This window comes from Mustelus asterias, chromosome 23, assembly GCF_964213995.1.
Source record: "Mustelus asterias chromosome 23, sMusAst1.hap1.1, whole genome shotgun sequence".
NCBI lineage: Eukaryota > Metazoa > Chordata > Chondrichthyes > Carcharhiniformes > Triakidae > Mustelus > Mustelus asterias.
In genome coordinates this window covers 48489246-48511646 of record NC_135823.1, presented here as the reverse complement: position 1 = coordinate 48511646, position 22401 = coordinate 48489246, and the positions used below count along the sequence as shown (strand labels likewise).

The 22401-nt window shown below is 41.0% G+C and overlaps 1 protein-coding gene across 1 annotated transcript; it reads right to left on the bottom strand.

Annotated features, from left to right (window-relative positions):
• Positions 1-5070: 5070 nt before the first annotated feature.
• Positions 5071-19484, bottom strand: atp6v0cb (ATPase H+ transporting V0 subunit cb). The gene is made up of 3 exons (XM_078240509.1): positions 19125-19484; positions 11147-11330; positions 5071-5868 (listed from the first exon to the last, which is right to left on the bottom strand). Exons 1-3 carry the CDS (start codon positions 19198-19200, stop codon positions 5664-5666), a joined length of 465 nt encoding a protein of 154 aa, XP_078096635.1. The 5' UTR covers positions 19201-19484; the 3' UTR covers positions 5071-5663.
• Between the last annotated feature and the right edge of the window lie 2917 nt (positions 19485-22401).

Genomic DNA, 22401 nt, shown 5'->3' with positions numbered 1-22401 from the left:
GTACACTCTCCACTAGGGCAAGACTACTCACTCTACATTGTACGCATGGCAACCACACCAATTCTCAGCTCACACCAAGTTTGCCCCAAACCTCCTCGCTTGTGCACTTTTCCATTGAGAATGCTGATTAACTTCTGATCATGGGCAGAACCAGCAGGCCACTCTTGAAATTCACTATTGAATAGTTGTTGGGGCAAAGCAAACGAGTTACTGTTTCTTCTGGAGGTTGACGAGCAATTCACTGCTTGGCTGTCACTCATCAATTGTATAAAAAGATTGTTATTGTATCAACTTTATTTAAAAATACATTGTTTGAATTTCCAGCCATTTCATTTTTCTTTATCACTACCCCTGGCTAATGTGTAAGCATGCTGAGGTTGTGTAAAGACAATGGCTTGCATTTTTATAACAGGTCTAAGTTAGGAAAATTGTCCCAAAGTGCTTCATGCAGGATTAAGCAAAATAAAAGATTCCAAGCCAAAGGAGGAGACATTAGGATAGGTGATCAAAAGCCCAATCAAAAGTTTGATTAAACAGGCAAATGTTGAGGGGGTGGAGGGGTTTAGAGTGCAAAAACAGGGATAAGCGTTTTAATCATACAGTATGATGTTTGTGTTACTGGATGAATAGGCCAGATATCCAGACTAATGATCCAGACACATGAATCCTGATGTCTATACTTCAGATTGAGAGGTTACTTACAAGCTCATTTTATTTAAGATTAATTTCTTTGAGCTCACAATTGGAATGTAAGAAACAAAAAAGGGGTGTGTACATTGAACAGAACAAGATGGGGGAAGGACTAGACATCAAGTACTATTGTCCAGGAAGGGCAAAGACAAACCAGGAATATTCAAGCTTAGTCAGGCCATAGATCTAGTGGATATAAATTTCGTATATTCTAAACAGATCCCTAGCAAAATAACATTTAAAAAGGATGAAAATATTTTAATGTACTGGAGTCAAATTAATTTGAGGATTAGTGTTAAATGAATTAAACACCTCAATTATTTATCCTTTTTCCATGATGTGAAGGGTGTTTGACCCAAGGATTTAAAATTGAGATATTTGAAAGACTCGGTATTTAAAGGTTAGTGCCAGGTCTGGATGAGATGCATCCAAAAGAGGAAATTGTGGAGGCATTAACCATACTTTTTCAGTCTTCCCTAACTCAAGGATAGGAGCAGAGGACTGGACAACTACAAACATTGCACACTTGCTCAGACAAGGTGTAAAAGCTAAGCCCGGGAACTAGTTTAACCTTGGTGGTTGAGTTTTTAGAAAGGAATAGACACTTGGATAAATGCAGGTTAATTAAGGAAAGCTAGCATAAAATTGAAGGCAATGTGTGTTTGACTAACTTGAGTTTTGATGAGGTCAGAGCAGCAATGCTCTTATGCAGTGTACACAGTACTTCAAAAGGCAATGCCACACAGACTTGAACAAGTTAAACATGAATTAAAGGAACAGTAGCAAAACTGATACAACATTGGCTGAGTGATCGGAAACTAATAATGAACGTGTTTTTCCTGGACTGAGGAAGATTTAAGGAGTTCCCAGAGTTAGAATTGGACCCCTATCCTTCCTGATACCTGGGGGTATTCCTTTATCTTGTCTGCCAGTGTTTTTCTTTTTTAAAAACTGCCCCCCTCTTCACTTATTTCATACTCCTCTGGGGCACCCTAGGAATGCCTCACTGGAGGCTACAAGCAAGGCTTTCAAAAAGACATTATCTGAGAATGAATAAGTTGTTGAACTTAAGGTGAATTACTCCTACGGAGAACCACCACAGGCATGATAGGCCAAATGGCCTTGTGTCATAACCATTCTATGAAGTATTCAAATAATCTCAAGTTAATACTGCACCTGGAAGCAAGTTTAATCAAGAGGTCAGTTTATAAATCACTGAACCCAGAGTTCAAATTGGTCATCTGGCCCCTCAAGCCTGCTCCGCCACACAATAAAAGGTAATGGTGAATCTTTTTGTGGACTCCACTCACCATAGCCTTTAATTCTTTTACTATTCAAAAATTTATCCTCGCCTTAGCATTGGAGGTAGCCTCAACTACTTCACTGGGCAGGGAATTCCACATTCACAATCCTTTGTGTGAAATTCCTCGACTCAGTCTTAAATCTGCTCCCCTTATTTTAAGGCTATGCCCCCTAGTTATAGTTTCACCCACCAACGGAAACAACTTCCCTGCTTCTATCTTATGTTTCTACAGTTAAGTCCTTGTTTTAAAGTGTTTACATTCTTAGAAGTGTCTTTTAAACAACTTAAATTGATCATGGTTCCCCATCATCAAGTGCTGCAGCGAAGGTTAGACATTTCACACCCCGAATAAAAGCAATGTACAAGTTGAAACGCTATAAACCTTGACACTTGCAACAGACTGCATTCATAGCTGAACTTGCAAAATAATAAATCCTGTATAAATTCAAATTGGGTGACACTCATTTTAAAACATCAATTACAGTAGTTACTAGACAGATGTTTCTTTGCGGCAGGCACACTACAGCACTTAGTGGGCATTTCTGGCTAATGTTAATTAACTTAGTCTCACTCCACCCACCAAGGCATTCCTGAAACTCAATTCAAAATCAAACTGACATGAAACTTCTTGCTCAAAAACAAAACGCTGGCATAATTTTCTGTCCCAAACAGTATAGCCTCATTAACCATGGGTCAAAAGTATATGAAGGGAGCTGACGATGACAGGCACTGTACAAAGACAGGTATGATGTGCATGCAACAAAAATGTGCAGCAATGATGCAAAACCACCAAATTGGAGAAATCAGACCCAAACTGGGCAGCTTAAGGACTTACTGCATTGGGAGTGCAATTTCTACCCCACCATCACCACTAAATAAATTATGGATTGCTAGATTTCTTATCTGCAATTTTAATGGGAACTTTGTATGGAATTTCTCCATTATAACCAAACATTATTCCTTCGGCCAATGGGTCTCATTCCAATAAATACAAGTCCAATATGATTTTGACTAACTGATTGAATCCCCTCACTCCCTCCAGTGCAGGATCAGCTAATGATTGACTCCAGAATCTGAAAATCCCAAAATTTAATGTCTTGCAGAAAAAGCTGGATAAAAACAAAAGTTATCCTTAATACATTACAGGTCAATATAGCACGGAGTTGCCTTAGACACAAATCTTGTGATGGCATCAGAGATTCAAATATACTACACAAGCAGATTAGTGCAATCAGGCATAAACCAGATCCCACAGGTCTTCCACACTATTCTGTTTACACCATATTTAATTAATCCAACAGCTAATTAGGCTAAAAGTGGGCCACGTGGCTTGCAATATTCCTGTGTGATTGAGTTCCATCATTGATAGTAAGAGTGACTGATAGATTGTTGGACAATTAAATGTATGCTTAGATAAGACTGAAAATAACAGCTTAAAAGATTCATTTGCACCTAAAATGAGTCAAACTCTACATGTACCTCATTCCACCAGGGGAAGGAGATGGGGAGAAATTAGTCCAGCCCAAGGCAGAGGAAGTGTACTTACTTGGTTTTGTCAAAAAAGATGGTCGAAGTTTATATCCTACAGTTAAAGCCAACAGCCTCAATCCAACTGATCAGAATTGGCACTTCAATAGAATGGTTGCAGGTTCCTAGCTTAGTGTGGGAGAGGAGACTGAGCTCAGCAGGGGGCCAAAAAAATTAGCACATCAGCAGCAGAACCCTCACTGTAGACTGGCTGTCTGTATATACATGAAATACAGTAAGAAGTCTCACAACACCAGGTTAAAGTCCAACAGGTGTATTTGGTATTTGCTACCAAATAAACCTGTTGGACTTTAATCTGGTGTTGTGAGACTTCTTACCGTGTTCACCCCAGTCCAACGCCAGCATCTCCACATCATGACTACCATATACATGAAATAGACAGTGCAGACAAAGAGGATGTTTCACTATGACAGGACACAGCTGAATGTCCTTGCTAACACTAATAAAGACATGATTAATTGACCATTGTCTGAATGGACATTCCATCCGTCTACCCCTAAAGATTGACATTACCAATGGAACATGATTAAACAGATATTGTCTTGGGCCTCTTTGTATTGTATGTAAATAATTTACTGGTTTGACTAGAAACAATCTTTACTAAAAGTTGTAAGTAATGCCCTATAAAAAAGGCTGACTGTACACAACTGAGCAGACTGAAGCAGCCTTAATTCTCCAGTTATCAATAAGGAGGCAATAAAGGATCGCTCACTTGCAAATACTGTGTCCAAATACCTTTCGAGCACAAACAGCAGAGCTGGATTCAGAAGCGACATTCTTTAGAAAGTGCTTTGCAAGGGTGTTGGGCAATGATGGGAAGATAGGAACAAGATTAGGCCATTCAAACCTTTGCATATGTTCTTCCATTCAGTTTCATCAAGGCAGACTCTTCCTCAACTCCATATCCTTTAACCAACTGAAATCTATTGATCACAATCTCCAAAGTCTCAACCATCTCCCAGCATCAGCCTCGAGGCTGCTGCAAGTAGCTTTAATGTGAAATGCTTTGATTTCATGCAACACCACAACTTTGACTGCACAACAGCAGATTGGGATTTAGTGGCACCAGCTATCAAAGCCATAGGGAAAGTCAGCTGAAATGCAACACTATTCACATCTTCTAAAGATTAGTTGGCAAGGCTGGCATTATTTTGACTATTCTTTGCTGCTTTATATAACAAAATCAAAGAAAGAGCCAAGCAAAAAATAAAAGTGAATTCCATCGATGAGCAACAAATTATCAAGGCAACAGCTGGAGGTGTTTGGATTATAGTGCAACTTTTCCATAACTCATTGAAACATCTCAAAACCCATACAAGCATTTCAGCATGAAGCCCATGATCATTGGATCCCTATGTGAAAGCGTTCAGTACTTTTGTAAAGCCAGTAAGTGAATCATATGCACACCTACTATAGATACCTCAGGACAGGCATTATAATTATTATAGAGGATCTGAAGTCCAGGATTTGACCAATTGAAAGAATGCATAGGAAAGATTGGACAAAATGGTAGACAAGCAAGTTCAAAATTTAGTTGAGGAAATTTTTATTTGGAAACATCAGAAATGTGACGCCCAACATTGGGTGCACACCTTTTATGAGTAGGCAGACATCTTACTACTGGAAACATTTACATGTGCCTCAGGATGTTAAAAACACAAGTAGAATTCACTCCAATACCAGTACACAAAAGTAGGATTATGATCAGATCCAATCTTTAACCAATTATTACATCCAGGGAGATCTGAGCAAATACAATTACTGACAGTGCAATAATCTACTATATCATGGGGACTCCAGAAATCTTGCTCCATAATAACAATGTATGAACATTTTAAATCTTTTATAAATAAAATCAAGTGGAAGAAATGAAAACATTACAATCCTAATTGAATCCGAGTGCTCCTCAACAATAATATGGATTGGAAATTGCACATGTGTTTAGGAGCCACTGAATCCGGCTCTTAAAACCAATACAATTCAATATCTAAATACACGGGACAGACAATCACTAACATACATTGCGCATTTACAAGAGATTGACTACCAAAGTGATACAACTGTACACATTCTGGAGTTAAGACCATTAGAATGACGGAGCTAAATGCTGTATTTGCAGGATTTATTTTGTGGAAAGGATCAGAGCAACAATCAGGCCATAAAGACCCAACACTTCGGCAAAAATGAGGATCAGGATCATCCCAACAAATAACCTTGGCTGCTGTGCAGTTCCTCGTACACCAGCATCACCTACTATGCCAATAGCAAAGCCAGCAGCAAGACCACTCAGACCCACGCTCAAACCAGCACCCAGCTGAAGGAAGCTCCTGTAATAACAAAAAATGCAGTTTATATTCATGTTTTGTCCTTGAAAACCCAAAATATGCTACATAATTACATTATGCTGCTCCAACTGTGGGTAAAGATCTAGGTATTAAAACATGGCATCTTGAGTATTTCATGACAAATATCTTATTCTAGAATCCTCTACATAAAAACAAGTCTAATTTAGAGAAAAATATTAAGACTTCAGGAGCCAAGTCTGTATTGTATGACAGCAAATTGCATTAAGTTAGAAAGTGAATTTCACTCATTTACAGATAAGAACAAGATCATGCCTGCAAAGTCAAACCCAGACAGACAGTTAATAATGCACTGGGGTAAATATACACTAGAATACAAAAGCACACACATCAGTTACATTATTCACAGGCACCAAAATGAACAGGGAATTCCAGCTCAGCCTTGTCCAGAAATATTTATCTCAATCACCTGCTGGTTTCAGGGTTACAGGCACAGAAAAGGGATTTTACCCACAAGACTTTTCTTCTTTCCTTTTCTGTACAGGAACAAGACTGAGCGAGAATAAAATTAGATACTTAGCAAACAGACCAAAAGATTTGGGCTTAATTATCTTCCCTATGGTTCCACCTGGAATATGGCACAGAATGGAGATAAGCAGCGTTCCAGCTAGGCCAAACGACAATTCCTCCACGATAAACCCAGCATACTGTTAAAAATATACATTTTGTCAAAGCTTTTCACCTTTCACTCTTCAGGACAGTCCTCAAGAATGATGCAAGGGGAAAAACAAATTTATACTAAACAGAAGCATGCTGATTGTTGGCAAGTGGACTGATGGTAGAAGAGGCACTGCCATGTAGCATCAGTTGACTAGTGCTTCCAGAATTTTGCTGCTTGATGGTGACTGACGATCAGTCACCATCAAGCAGCAAAATTCTGGAATCACTAGTCAGAATCTGTGGAGAGAAACAATTAATATTTCAGGTCAATGACCATCGTCAGAATTGGAAACCAATATGAATGGGTTTTAAGCAAGTACAGAAGCAGGGGTGGGGAGAAGGGAAAGTCAATTTAAGAAGCAGAATAGAATCGTTACACAGGAGGCAATTCAGCTGGTCATGTCTGTGCCAATTCTCTGCCACTGCAACTCAGCCAGCTCCACTCCTGTCCTTTTGCATCTCATTTCCCATAAAAAAATATTTCAAACTCTTGAAAGCCACAATTGATATTGCCTTCAACACAGGCAGCACATCCCAGTCAAAACTAGTCCAGGCTGGAAATGCATGTGAAATGGTTCAAACATATCTTTTGTCATTTCAAAAATCATAAAATTGGACAAAATGCTGATTTGAAAAAAGAACTTTTATTTTATGTCAAAGCTCAAGATATAATGTTTTCCAATCATCCAACAAAAGGATAATTTGGATCAAACCTGAAAGCACAACTGGGTATTTAACCAACAATGGCCAAAGGCGACTGCTGTACACCACCATCAAGCAGGGCAATGTTTGTAGGTGCAGAAATTGTCTCTGCAATTTTGAAGGCACCACCCTCCAATTTGCACATTTATGGAGCAGCAAAATTACTGAACAGCCAAGTTGATTGGAATGGACAGCATCTTTGTAAATATCTAAATGGGAGGTTAGGAACCAATTGGGCTTCTTGTGCACAGTGCATCCTGTAGCTGACAAAAGCAACAACCACCATATAATCTTAGGTCAGTAATGAAAAAGGGAAAATCTAAATGCTGCTGTGCACAGCTGTGCTAAGACCCAACTTGCCCATACCCAGGTCAATTTTAAGCTGAAGTCAAAGCAACATAGTCAAAACAACCATGATTTTCAGTCTGCAAGTCTGCTCATACCAAGAAAGAGCATTGTGCAATATTTCAAGTAGTTAACAGCAACTGTATTTAACTTAGTTTAATTTACACCTCATAGCAACACAATCACACATCTTTGTGGAAAACGTTGTCGCTGCAAAGTATTTTAAGGCAAAGACCCATCATATGGCTCAGCAGCATCAACTCAACACCTCATGAATTATCTTTTAGTTTCTAAGTGACAGCCATGACATAAGCTAGATAGAAATGGCCCAGTACAAATCCTTGACAGAACTGTTTGCAATAAGAAACTGGAGTATTGAATTTAGCCTTCACACATTATGCTCAAAGCCATAGTCAGCTTGAATGCAATGATGATTACACTCCATCCTAAAAAGGTCACACTCCCATCTACACCTACAGACTCTTCTGCACTTCCCCATACCTCATGTGGGATGGCACAATGCAAAGGAACTGTACTTTGTAGAACTATCCTAATTTTAATTCATCCCAATCTAGACTCAAGATTTTCACCAACCATTCTAAAAGCTATGTCTGCTCTGACTGTCCTGTAGCTTTTGCTCTATTGGTCGTTTCCTACAGCCTATTATACAACTGCTGTGACTTTTGTACATCATATTCTCACTTGTGTTTGTATCAAGCCTTTTGAGGACACTAACATTTATAATACAAAGTACCTGGAGGTTTGACAGCATCTGTGGAGATTGGAGCCAACAGAGAGTCCGGATGGCTCTTCAACTGTTTCAGATTCCAGACCCAAAACATTGGCTCTATTCTCTCTCCACAGATGTTGTCAGACCTGCTGAGATTTTCCAGCATCCTCAGATCCATAAATGTTAAGCAAAGTACTGTTTCCAATAAGCTGTGCACTGTTACTGTTGGAAGTACAAGACAACCTGGCACTTTACAAAGTATAACTACAACAAACTAGCCTGAATAAAGAGCACAGGGCCACTGCTTCCTCCACTGACTCCGACACATTGCATGTATATGCCAGAAAAATCTGACAGAAAAACCAATAGCTCATTATCACTTGCACGTTACACAAATGACAACTAAATCTCATTAGGATTGAATGAAATTTCACTTGCTTGCAATAATTGAATTTACCTTTTGTCCCAGCATAGAGCTGCCTGCTGCATTATTCTGATCCTACACTTAGAAGCAGACTCATCTGCAAAGCCAGCCATTCTAGCAATTGGCCTCCTTAAGGAAAAGTTAGAATCTTGTACCTTATTTCCACACTCTGCTAAGGACCTATTCTCATTCAAGATGGTATCTTAAAGAATGCAGCAAATTTTAGAAAATATTCCCCCACTCCCAAATCTTACGTCTATCAAGCATTCCCATCTCTTCATAACTGCACCTCACCTTGGTCCCCCTCAGGCAGCACAGCACCCTGATTAATCAAGTTTTATTCTATTGACAAAGCTCAAATGGTCTGAAATCATACCAATATTTCACACATGCCCAACATTAAATTCTGACATACTAGTCATAAAGTCCAGTATTACTTTTCCAAATCACTGCTCTCCACATCATCCAACACCTTCTCCAAACTTGGTAATAAACCAATTCAATAAGCCATTCCGGTATCTCAATATGGACAATGCCTTGTTTGAAGAAAATCACACTTAAATGCTGTTTATTCTAGCCCTACAGTCAAATCATTGTACAAAAACAGCCCCAGATCAGAGTGCTGTTTCCAGCCAAAGAAACTGCCCTCAGCTTAATTTATATCGTCTCACTAGCCTCCCCAATTCTACAACTTTTAGTCTCGTGTGATACCTCAATTCCATCAACACAAACATTGAATCCCTATAGCGCAGAGGGAAGCCATTTGGCCCAGAGTCTACACAAACTGACAGAGCATCTTACCCAAGCTGTAATCCCTGCAACCACAAATATTTACCCCACCAATTCCCCTTCTCCCCCACACTCACATGGAAACCCATGCATGCACTCACAGCTAGAATTGACCCTGGCACTAAGACATAGCAGTACTAACCACCATGCCATCTGCACAAGGATCTTGGTTGTCAAACATGATTTTTCTTTATGCAAAAATGGTTTGCTTCCAATTATCTTAAATTGTTAGCTAGCAATGTAATCTTTTAAAAAATACTTTGCTTGCCACAGATAACTCAAATTAAATCTGTTGCAAGATCATCTTTCCTCCATTTATACAATAGGCTGAGTTCACCGAGTACAAGCAGTTTTAATTTTGAAATAGAGGGGTTAGGGTGCCCATGAAAAGGACTAGTTGCATCCCAAATAGTTCCCCTATCAAGACATCAATTTTAATGTTGCAGTAATGCATCTGGCAGATAATGTCAGAAGCTAACAGAAGACTCAAAGACACTCCATGGAATAAAAGGCATAATAGCTACCTACATTAATAAATGACAGATCTAGTTGCATAGGGAACAACGTGAAAACTTTGATGACAAAACTTGGGAAATATGAACGGAGGAGAATAGTGATATACTTCAAGGACTTAGACTCTTGGCATGGGCCAAGTGACAGATCAAATTTAATGCAGAGAAATTATACAAAATTAACGGATACAATTCTAAAGGGAGTATAGTGCAGGAGGAGGGACCTTGGTGTATATGTGCAGAAATCAAGGAGAGCACACAGTTAAAGGATCCCAAAAGGAAGTTATGATAAACCAGTAAGGAACCCCAGTTCAGCTGTAAATGGAGTATGGCAATCAGTTCAGGGCACCACACCTTAGGAAGGACAAATGCAATGAGGTGCAGAAAAGATTTCCAAGGATGAGAAACATCAGCTACACATGAGCTGGGACTGTTTAAAGGAGAACGAGAAGGTTTGAGGGGTTTGGACAGTTGAAATGGAGAAACTGTTCCCATTGGCAGAGGATCAAGAACCAGAGTATACTAATTTGAGAAAGACAAAGCAAAAACCTCATGTAGAGAATAGTTAGGATCTGGAATACACCGAGTGTATAGTCAGATCCAATCAAGCCTTAGGAAAGAGAACTGGATCGTTACTTGACAAGGAAAAAAAATGAAGGGCAATAGGAAAACAGCAAAGGAGCAGGACTATGTGATTTGCTCTTGTAGAGTGCTGGTATGGATACAACAGATCATAGGGTTGCAATTCTATATTGTTGAAAAATATTTTTAAAAATAATTTACATTTCCTTAGTTTTTGTTAAGTGTCCTGGAATGAAACAAAGAATAACGTTGTGCGACTGCTTCTTGCTGACTCAGATACAGATACAGATCTGTCACAAACATGGGAACAGGGGCAATTCTGGACATTTAAGCTTTTTAATGTTTATATATCTGTATTAATGCAGTATGAAGGTTCCTTTATTTTATTGAATGTTGATCCTCTTGGACAAAATTTTAGCAGTGAATGGAAAGAAAAACATTAAACATCCTCAAAAAGAGCCAGACAATAAAGCAAAAACTCCTGTTTAAGAGACTTACTTGAATAATGTTATCTTTTCTGTGAGTGAGTTGGCAATTAGTACTGCCACCACCAGTCCATAGATAGCAATGATACCTGCCATCACAACAGGAATGATGGATTTCATGATTAGCTCAGGCCTCATGACGGACATAGCAGCAATGCCTGTTCCACTCTTAGCAGTACCATAAGCAGCACCTAGAGCTAAAAAGAAAATGTCAAAGTCAGAACACAATCAGCCAAACAATTACATTCTTCCAGGAGTGGCTCTCAAGAAATAGCATCCTTACACTACCTGCATATTGGGGTTTAAACTCCCCAATGTACAAATTGATGCAGAGCTTTGTAATGTATACCCTTGAACAATTTTTTCATTAGCTGTAAACTGCTAGTCAAGAGAACAGTAGGAAATGGAAGCAAAGCAGCACGTGAAACCCTCAGCTTCTGTACATCAAGTCAAAGTATAGCTCTCACCTTGTGGCTCTGCAATAAACTATTGTAAGATAACAGATGGCAGTGTCAACTGACATTGAGCTGGTAAAATCCCCACTCAGCTACCACAAGTCACTGGCTCCAAATTACCAGCCACTTTTGTTCTAAGTATTGAGCTGCATCACCACCACAAAATGGAGAACCTTTCCAACAAAAGACCATTGAACTTTTGAAGGTGTCATCTACTAGTTTCCAATTCCCCTCAAATGACCATTCATTTGCAGACTAGGAATTTACAACAATTGTTGGAGGAATGTAGGAACACTGCATTCCTACAGGCTCAAATAATTTATTCTGAATCTAGATGCAACAAAACACTAGAGTATGAATTTTTCCATTTGGCCCACTAAAAGATATCGGAAAGCATGGTAGAGGCAAAAACCTCCATTGCATATACAAATATTTTTAAAAATTCAATGAGTTCAATTCAAGGGTACAGACCAAGAACTGGAAAGCAGATTTAGGCTGGATAGCTTTCTTAACCAGAACAGAATGGCTGAATGCTCTCCTCAGTGTGTTTTATAATTTATGTTTAACTGTAGCCAGGATTGTCAAATTACAGCTGGCTGCAACACCAGCAGCTCCAACACAAATGTTTGAGCAGTAATATGACTGAAACTACCTTGGCCAGTGTCACAGGTAAATCAAGCCTATTTTATATTACTTTTCAGTAACTGTAGGCATTGCGGATGTGGTATAATAAAAAAATCTGCCTTTCAACATGAGAAACCACATTTATGTTTGACCTGCAAAGATCACAATATGGAACATACAAGATACAATGTGATTACACAAACATTAGCCAGTATGAACAGGACTATAGACTGTTTGAACCAGCACTTAGTAATATGAAGCTCAATCTGAAAAAGGGCAAGCTAGTATCTCTGCACCCTGCTAAGAACAAAGTAGACAACCAGTTTCCTGTATTAATTCCACTTGAAGTAGAAAAAGGGAGAAATTAGCTTTGACTAGAACACTCCCTATACAGAAATTAATTGGTAGTAGACTTGTGGAATGGCCCTGTAGGCCTGGATCATATGGTCAACAGGAGGGACACTGTTCAGTTACCATCACGGCATAAGAAATGTTTTCCTCCAAAGAGATGAAGGTTCATTCATAGTAATCACGTATGAATCCCAGTCACCCCCATCACAGATTCAGTGAAGGACAGATTTAACAGACATTTAACCCAGAGCAAAACCTGACCCCTTTTTAGTCTATGACTATGAACAAAGCAAAACAATCCACATTACTAGAACAGAGCCATTATACACGGTGCAAAGGCTCGGTCTTGTGTATTGCCTACCACTAAACTTCAGCAGATGGAATGTACCACCATCTTGAAGAAATCATTTTCACAACGAATTGCTTGCTTTTCCTGAAGGATAGCGAACCAGTTTAGTTTTTACACTAACCCAGCAGCTTTAGTGTTATTTCTGATGGTGCCAGCCCACAACCCAGAGGCTCAAAAATCAAACTCTGGATTGGCCATTGAGGTCTACAGCCAATTAAACTGGCTACCCTACCAGTAGACTGGACGAATACATTACAAACAGCTTTGATCACAAGATATTTGCTAGCCAATAATGGAGTTCAATCACAATCCATGCCCTTAGGGATAATCCTTCATCAAATTGGACTTTTAGAAATTTAATTAGCAAGACAGTTGAATATACAAAACAGGACAGAGGGAAAATTAGAGAATGGAGTCAAAACTTTTCACATCTATCTCAGAAAGATTCAGAATTGGGCTATGAAAGAATATGGTGGTCAATGAGATTCAATTTGAAAGCAGTTTAAAAACTTGAAAAAAATCTGTTTAGAACCTTCATGGTATTCCACAACACAAGTTGGTGTTGGCCCTTCAAATAGGGCTCGATCATGGAAATCCTCCAAATAACCACGTTCCAGCCAAATCTGCTCACGTGATCTCTTCAAAGCCTGAAGGCAACCCTGCAGTTGACAACCCAAACTCAGCTGGGATTTTAGCACCTGGATGCTTGAGACCATTGTTTCAGAAACATTCCACGCTACAGACCCAAATATTCATCTCCAAAAACTAGGATTGCAAGCAGAGGTGGTCAGAAAGATGGGTGAAATTCATCTGAGACAAAGGGAAATAGACACGTGTCAATGTAGAGGCATGGTATCAGGTAGAAATTTAATAGGAACAAGAATGGACTCATCCTGAATCCGCCAGTCAATTAGATCATGCAACTCAATGCCATTTACCAGTCTTCTCGGCACACATACATAGAAACCCTACAGTACAGAAAGAGGCCATTCGGCCCATCGAGTCTGCACCGACCACAATCCCACACAGGCCCTACCCCCATATCACTACATATTTTACCCACTAATCCCTCTAACCTACGCATCTCAGGACACTAAGGGGCAATTTTAGCATGGCCAATCAACCTAACCCGCACATCTTTGGACTGTGGGAGGAAACCGGAGCACCCGGAGGAAACCCACGCAGACACGAGGAGAATGTGCAAACTCCACACAGACAGTGACCCAAGCCGGGAATCGAACCCAAGTCCCTGGAGCTGTGAAGCAGCAGTGCTAACCACTGTGCTACCGTGCCGCCCCTATGATTCTGCAGATGCTGGCAATCTAAAATTAAATAACAAAACGTTGGGGAAAACTCAGCAGGTCTGGCAGCGACTGGAGAGAGAAACAGTTAATGTCAAGTTCTCATGACTAGGAACTACTCATCTCTTGACAGATGCTGTCAGACCTACTGAATTTTCCAACATTCTGTTTTCATAAGGATTTCAGTCTGTTTCCATGTCAAACAAGTGGTTCTGAAACTAACATACACACTGTTCTCCCTTGGACATTTTAAGGGCTCAATATTGGGTCCTGGTAATATAATTGTGTTAGAAAACTGGACAACAATCTGGTAAATTTTGAGTTGGAGTCAGAGGTTTACAGCAAGGAAACAGACCATTTGGCTCAACTTTTACCATTAAGTTAGTCCCAATTGCCTGCATTTGACCCATATCCCTCTATGCCAATCTTACCTATGTAACAGTCTAAATGCCTTTTAAAAGACAACTGTACCCACTTCTACCTCTGGCAGCTCATTCCAGACACCTTCTGAAAAATTTGCCCCTCTGGACCCTTTTGTATCTCTCCCCTCAAACCCATGACCTCTAGTTTTAAATTCCCCTACCTTTGGAAAAAGATGCTGACTATCTACCTTCATTATTTTATAGACCTCTACAAGATCATCCCCAAGCCTCCTACGCTCCAGGGAAAAAAGTCCCAATCTATCCAGCCTCATGTTATAACTCAAACCATCAAGTCCTGGTAGCATCCTAGCAAGTCTTTTAGTTTAATTATATCCTTTCTTTAATAGGGTGACCAGAACTGTACATAGTATTCCAAGTGTGGCCTTACCAATGTCTTGTACAGCTTCAACAAGACATCCCATCTCCTGTATTCAATGTTCTGACCAATGAAACCAAGCATGCTGAATGCCTTCTTCACCAAACTGTCCACCTATAACTCCACTTAAGGAGCTATGAACCTGTATCCCTAGATCTCTGTTCCATAATTCTCCCCTACCATTAACTGAGACCTGCCCTGGTTCGAACTACCAAAATGCATTACCTCACATTTGGTGCCAGAAAAGAGAAATCATAGTTGGTGGGTTGCAGTACAAACCCAGCAGGTTCACTCATTTTAAAGCAACCTCCAAGATGTTACGGCGATCCAGGTGGACTCATGCTTTTCATTACATTTTGTAAGAATTGAAAAGTTAATGAAACAAATGATATAAAGAAAATAGGATTGAGGCAGGTCCAAAAATAAAAGTGTTTACACAGCCAATGGCCATTTCTGGTCCTGAAGATTCTAGCGTTAATTTCTCCAGGTTAGGCCATTCTACTTTCAATTAGAGATAAATGATCAGGAATGAGCAAGCTTAAAATCCAACATAAAAGCAAAATCCAGACACATTTATGAAAATATGGCAAGCTATGCCTGATCAGTATATCCCGACATACATGATGCCAATATACTTTAGGTGAAATTTTCCACTTCCAAATTTAGTGAAGGAGCAACCTGCTTCAACAAGTCACAACCTAAAGATAAGTTTTGCAGCCGATAGGGCCTGCTGAAACAGCTTAGGACAAGATTACTCTGATAGTTGTTTATTAACATTGCCATCACATTTAGAACAGTACACAGTTGTTTAGATCAATTTGCAAAGTCAAAAGGGACATCCTGGTTTTTTTGTACAAAGATCAGAAGACAATCAGGCTAGACACTAATACTGGACCTATTAGAGACCAGTGGACAACTTAAAAGTCTCAACCCTGCACTCAAGTGGTCAATATTACAATTATGAAGTTTACAATATTAGATTCTGGGACTGTAGCTTTAGGGGGTCATGTGACTGAACTGTTCTTGACAGTAAGCCCATTTGGTTTGAGAAATTGGTATTTACGTTTAGAGAAAATGGCAGCAATTTACAAAATTCAGTGTCCCCAAAGTCTCAGAAATGTGTTGTAGATACTATGCTGTAAACAGTTGGTCTGTCGACTGCCCATTTACTTCCAAACCAAAAGAGAATTGGGATCGTCTACTGAGAATCAATGTTGATGCGTTACCATAGGGAAAGAGGAAGGCATTTTTGGGATCAGGTTACAGGCTTCTCTACAGATCAATGAGCATCAGACAGCAGTTCTGTATGGAGAGAGAAAAGGCACTAGGTTTGATACCCATAGCTGGATACAGAAGGAAAATGTTCTCTAGTCAAAGATAGCTGCAAGACAAGTCTCTTAAGGATTCTAGAATCTCTGTACTGGCACTCCACAGGGAGGAATCAGAAAAACCTCTACTGCTGAAGGAGGGTTTCAGAAACTCTGGAAATTGAATAATGACAACCGAACAGAGAAATGTGAATCCATTGGAAACCAACTGCACCTGTGGACTGTTATCAAACATCTCACTTCAGAATATGCATATGGGATACATAGCTTTCCGGAGTTCAAAATATAAACTGCAAAGTGTTTAGTCATTCATTACAGTAAAAATCTTAAAACGTGAAAGTTTTGTCATTTTTGAACTATTAACTGACCATTTAAAGAAATTTGAACTTCAGCAGTCTCTATAAAGAGCGCAACATCTGGAAAATCATCTACCTTGGCCATGCTGACAATGGTTAATGTATCAGTGATAGCTATATTAAACATGGGAGATACTTCTGTCGAAACCATTCAGCCTTGTTTTATGCATTTCCACCTGTGCACAAACATCTTCACATGCTGGCATAAGAGTCTACATAAACATTTAACAAGTTCTACAGATGACACCCAAGTTCTCCATGTGCTGATTTTGTTTGGAATGGTTACCATCTGCAGCATTTTGTCCAGGGCTGCTATCCCCATTTTTAAATGAGTTGTTAGACTGGATCTGAAAAATTGACAAAATTTATTCCTACTTGGAAGCAACATGCATCTGGCATTGATGCGCCTACTACGGAATTAAAACTAAATGCCATTTTCAGTACCAGTTACAAGATGGCAGCTTAAAGAATATCACGAATTAACCCAACACTGGGGAAGAAACCGGTGGCGAGGGGGAAATGCTTCCTTTCTCCATCTTGCTAAACCCAGCTGTAATGGGGGGGGGGGGGGGGGGGGGCACGAAGAGAAGAGAGAGAGGAGAGATATACATGGCCACGTCAAGTGGAAGAAAAGTGACCAGCGAACACATGAGGTCAGAGAGTCCACTAGGATTCTCCTTCCTTGCTCAGATTTGGAACCTTTGCTTCTGGATGGCAATTGGCACTGTACATCTGAGTATTTTTGAAGATTTCAAATTGGCTTTAAAAAAGCACCTTGCAGTTTGTGACAATACGCAGAATCTCATTTGAACAAAGCCAAATGAACCAGATTAAAGGAAGGTTTATTTGAGGACTGTTGTGCAGGCAGGGCAGACACAACTAAACTAGCGATAAGGGATAAGCATGAATACCACATTTTAATGCATGCCATATCTTTTGATATGGTTTAAGATTGATGTCATTAGTCAAGCCCTCAACTTGGAAGCGCAAAGAACCATGTTCAAGCCTTATTTGAATTACCCAGAAGCATGGAAAGCCTCCACAAAGATCACATCCAAAATGAACAAAAAATTGATTAAATATCTAACTAGGCTGCTGCTAATAGGCTCAAAACTGGTTACTATCAAACTAATTCTCCCTAGACCTACCAGTTTCCTTCCCTCCAGTTCTATCAGTTCTCACTTGAAAGTGACATTCAGAAATGTTACACAGATCTGCAAACCTGCCCATTTTAAAGGTTATTTACTCATTCAAGGAATTTACACTATTGCGACATAGTGGGAGATTAAAGTCAGGTGAACAGATTATGACTCCAAGAACGAAACCAATGAGACACTATTAAAACAAAAAAACAGGGAAGCTCTCAGCAGGTCAAGAGGCATTACAATGGCGCTTGCTCAGAATGCATCCTCGTACATTTTCGAGCAAATCCAATTTCAGTCCCTGCTGTAAGAGCGACACCCATGAAACCAGACCACAGAAAATCATGCACATCCTGATTTTAGGAAAGCCAAGGCAAAAAAAAATTCTGAAAAACTAATTTACTGTCAATAATTTCCTTGTAGCAATCCAAATCTACCATTACTACAACTAGAATGCTGGAGATAGTGGGGCAGCTATATTTCGCACAAGTAGAGTTGCAGGAGGCAAAAAAATAATTTCAAGGTGGATTATGCAAGCCCCCTATCCATTTTAATTAGCCGCATCCCAAAAGAAATTGTAACGACACTGTGATACCATTAAAACAAGCAATCATGGGACCGTGCCTTTATCATTCAAACAAAAAGGGTTCTAGGATAAAACTGATTTTCGGAAATGCGGCATTTCACCACAATTCAGAGCACTTAAAACGAGGGAGGGAGGGGGAGAGAAGAGTGAAAGAGAGAAACGTTGCAGTCCACGTACTGTCAACGTTAACACCCGCACCCCAGTCATATGACGGGCTCGGGACTGCCCGCTCCGGAAATTACCGAACCCTCTCCTCTTTCGCCCTCTCCCAGCCCGAAGCGCGATACACCCCGGAGACCGCGAGCCGGGAACAGCCGAACGCCGCCCCCCCCCCTCCCTCTTCCCCGGCCGAGTCGGTGACGGAAAGAGCCGAAAGGCGGCTCGAGCGGCCGCAGCAGAACGATCGTTCACCTACGCAGACGAGCGTCCGCCGCAGAAAACACCGTCAGCGGCGGCGGCAGGCCGTCCCTGGGCAGAGGTGAACAGACATTAGATATAAATAAATAAACGCCCAGACTCACGCGCGGCCATTTTATGTATAAATATATACGCAAAAAAAAACCCCGATCCGAGCCCCCCTCCCCCTCTCCTCAGGTGATGGGGGGTGGGGGTCTCGATTAGGCCGGACAGTAGCCACCGGCCTCCCACCATCCACCCCCCCTCCTCCTTTCTCTCTCGCCAGCGGTAGACGCGAGACTCACCGCTGAAAACCATGGCTGCCGAGGCGCCCATCACCGCGAAAAAGGGCGAGTATTCGGGAACTTCGGGGGTGGACATCTTGTCAACTACTCGGGCGGAACTAACACTAAACTACCGGTGATTTATATAAAGCGGGCGGCCTGTCGCCTTTTTTTCCTTTGCTGGGGTCTCTCTCTTTTTTTTCTCCCCTTCCCCCTGGTGTTTCTTTCTCGCTCCCTCTTGTCTCCCCGCTGCCGGCTCCCGAACACCGTTGCACAGGGAGAAGCTCCGCTCCTGCCCGACCCTAAATACAAACTACTGACAAAATGGCGGGGCCGGGGAGAACCACGTGACCGCGCCCGGGGACTCTACCACCGTCGCCCAACACACAGGGGGGGGGAGGAGTCAGCACACAGCAATTCAACTTAAACCGGCTCCACGATTTACCGCCGAGAGGTATCGGACTTTGCAGCTGATTGGTCTTTTTGAAAATACCTACTCCAGCGTTTATGTGCCTGTGGCAGTGGTTTCCAGCCACCCCTCCTTGGGGCTGCCGTGTTGGTTGGCACCGCTGCGGGCGGTTCTGTGAATCAGCTTGCTGACTGAAGAGGGCAGGAAGGGAGTTGGGGATGAAAGGCACTGCACTGGATACAGTGCAACATCACTGAACCTCATTCAAACTCCCTCCCCATTGTTCAGATGCTGTCACCCTACAACTTGCATTCGTTGAAAGTGTCCAACAATTTTTTTTTTGTGTTGTCTGGCAGAAGCATCCAATGTGCAGGAAAGTGGCTGTTCATACAATCATTCGCATTTGGCCAGCACTGGTATCCACTTATATGGATGTAATCTCCAGCTGACATTCAGGATACCCAAATCACAGAAGTGGCACAGAGTGCGTTACATTGCCTGAAGGGCTCAGGATATTTTTATTGCAAACTCAAGGTCATTCGTGTAACCCAAAGAGGTAGCCTGGTGACCGCAGTAAATGCTTTTTCTTTTGCACTGCTGCGCTTGAATTTGGTTTTAAAATAACGTTATCACGTAACATAATAAGCCGACAGGCAGACGGACCAAATGGCCTCTTTCTGTGCTGTAATCATGCTATGATCTTAGGATGGCCTCGGGTGTCCATGAAGTACCCATTGACAATTTAGGTGTAGTCACCAAGAGAAGGCTCCTTGATATGGTTAGCAGGCAGTCATTCATGGGTCATCCTGAGTAGCTTCAATTAGCAAATAACGAATTCTGACCAGTTTACTATTCAGATCTTTTGGGAAGATGCTGAATCCCCTACACAGGCTCTTGACTCCAGGTATAACAACCAAAAATATTTGTAAAGAGAACAGACAGATTAATAGTTTCTAAGGGCAACTAGGGATGTGCACGAAAGTGACTTGTTAACATCAGTCACATCCCAAGAACAGACAAAGTATTGATGTTACCAGGAACTATTTGATTTTGTAGGTTGCAGTGGCAGGATTTCCAGACAGCATTTTATTAAGTTCCATATCATAGAAATCATAGAACCCCTACAGTGCAGAAGGAGGCCATTCGGCCCATCGAGTCTGCACCGACCACAATCCCACCCAGGCCCTACCCCCACATATTTACCCGCTAATCCCGCTAACCTACGCATCTCAGGACTCTTAAGGGGCAATTTCTTTTTAACCTGGCCAATCAACCTAACCCGCACATCTTTGGACTGTGGGAGGAAACCGGAGCACCCGGAGGAAACCCACACAGACACGAGGAGGATGTGCAAACTCCACACAGACAGTAGCCATATGAAAGGCTACTGCAGAAGCTTCAGGCTGTGGATATCTTTGTTAAAACGGGAGGTAGCTTTAATCATAGAAACATAGAAAATAAAAGCAGGAGTAGGCCATTCAGCCCTGCTCCGCCATTTTGATCATAACTGATCATATTCAATATCCTGATCCCACCTTCCCTCCATATCCCTTGATCCCTTTAGCCATGAATCATGATGGGAAGGACAAATATAATGAATAGAGGTTGGCAGAGTTGGTTCAGTACCCGCTACAGTTTCCGATCTGTACGCATTATATAGTGCATTTCACAAACTCAGGATATCTCAAAGTACCAATGAACTGTATTTGAACTGTGGTCACTGTTGTATAAAACATGACAGGTAATTTGCAAACAGCAATGTCCCAACAACAGCGATGTGGTCAGATAATCTGTTTTATTGATGTTGCTTCAGGGATAAATACTGGTCAGGACATCAGGGAGAATTTCACTACTTTTCTCTGAATGGTTCTATGGGATCATTTACAACCCTTTGAGAGAGCAGATGGGACCTCAGTTTAATGTGGGATCAGAAAGGTTACGCCTCCAACTGTGCTGCACTAAGAGTGTGAGCCTGAATTCTGAGCTAAAATCATAGAATTGTCACAGCGCAGAAGGAAGCCATTCAGCCCATCATGTTTGCATCAGCTGTCCAAATGAACAATTCACCTAATGCCATTCTCCCGCCTTCTTCCTGTAATATTCTTCCTTTTCAGATAACAATCTAATTCCCTCTCGAATTCTTCACTTGAACCTGCCTCCACCATAATCTCAAGCAGAGCATTCCAAATCATAACCACTCACTACACGAAAAAGCTTTTGCTTCTTTTGCCAATTATTTTAAATTTGTGCCCCCTCGTTTTCCATTATCAATATCTTCAAAGCCCAAAATCATTCAAGCCACCAGTCTCTCCCATTGTGGTACAGCAAGTGGTTAGGAAAGCAAATTGAATGTTAGTGTTTATTGCAAGGGGAATTGAGTATAAAAATAGGGAAGTATTGCTACAACTGTACAACTTTAGTAAGATCACATCTATGCAGTTTTGGTCTCCTTAAGAAAAAAAATTGCATTAGAAGCAATTTTGAAAAGGTTCACTGAACTCAATTTTGGAATGAAAAGGAAATAGACAAAAGGCAGGTAACTACAGGCTGGTTAGCTTAACGTCTGTAGTTGGGAAAATGCTGGAATCCATCATTAAAGAAGAAATAGCAGGCCATCTGGATAAGAATGGTTCGATTAAGCAGACACAGCATGGATTCATGAGGGGAAAGTCGTGCTTGACGAACTTGTTGGATTTTTATGAAGATGTGACTAGTGCCGTTGACGGAGGGGAACCAGTGGATGCGGTGTTTTTGGATTTCCAAAAGGCATTTGATAAGGTGCCTCACAAAAGGTTGCTGAAGAAGATTGGGTCACACGGAGTTGGGGGTAGGGTGTTAGCGTGGATTGGGGATTGGCTATCCGACAGGAAGCAGAGAGTCGGAATAAAT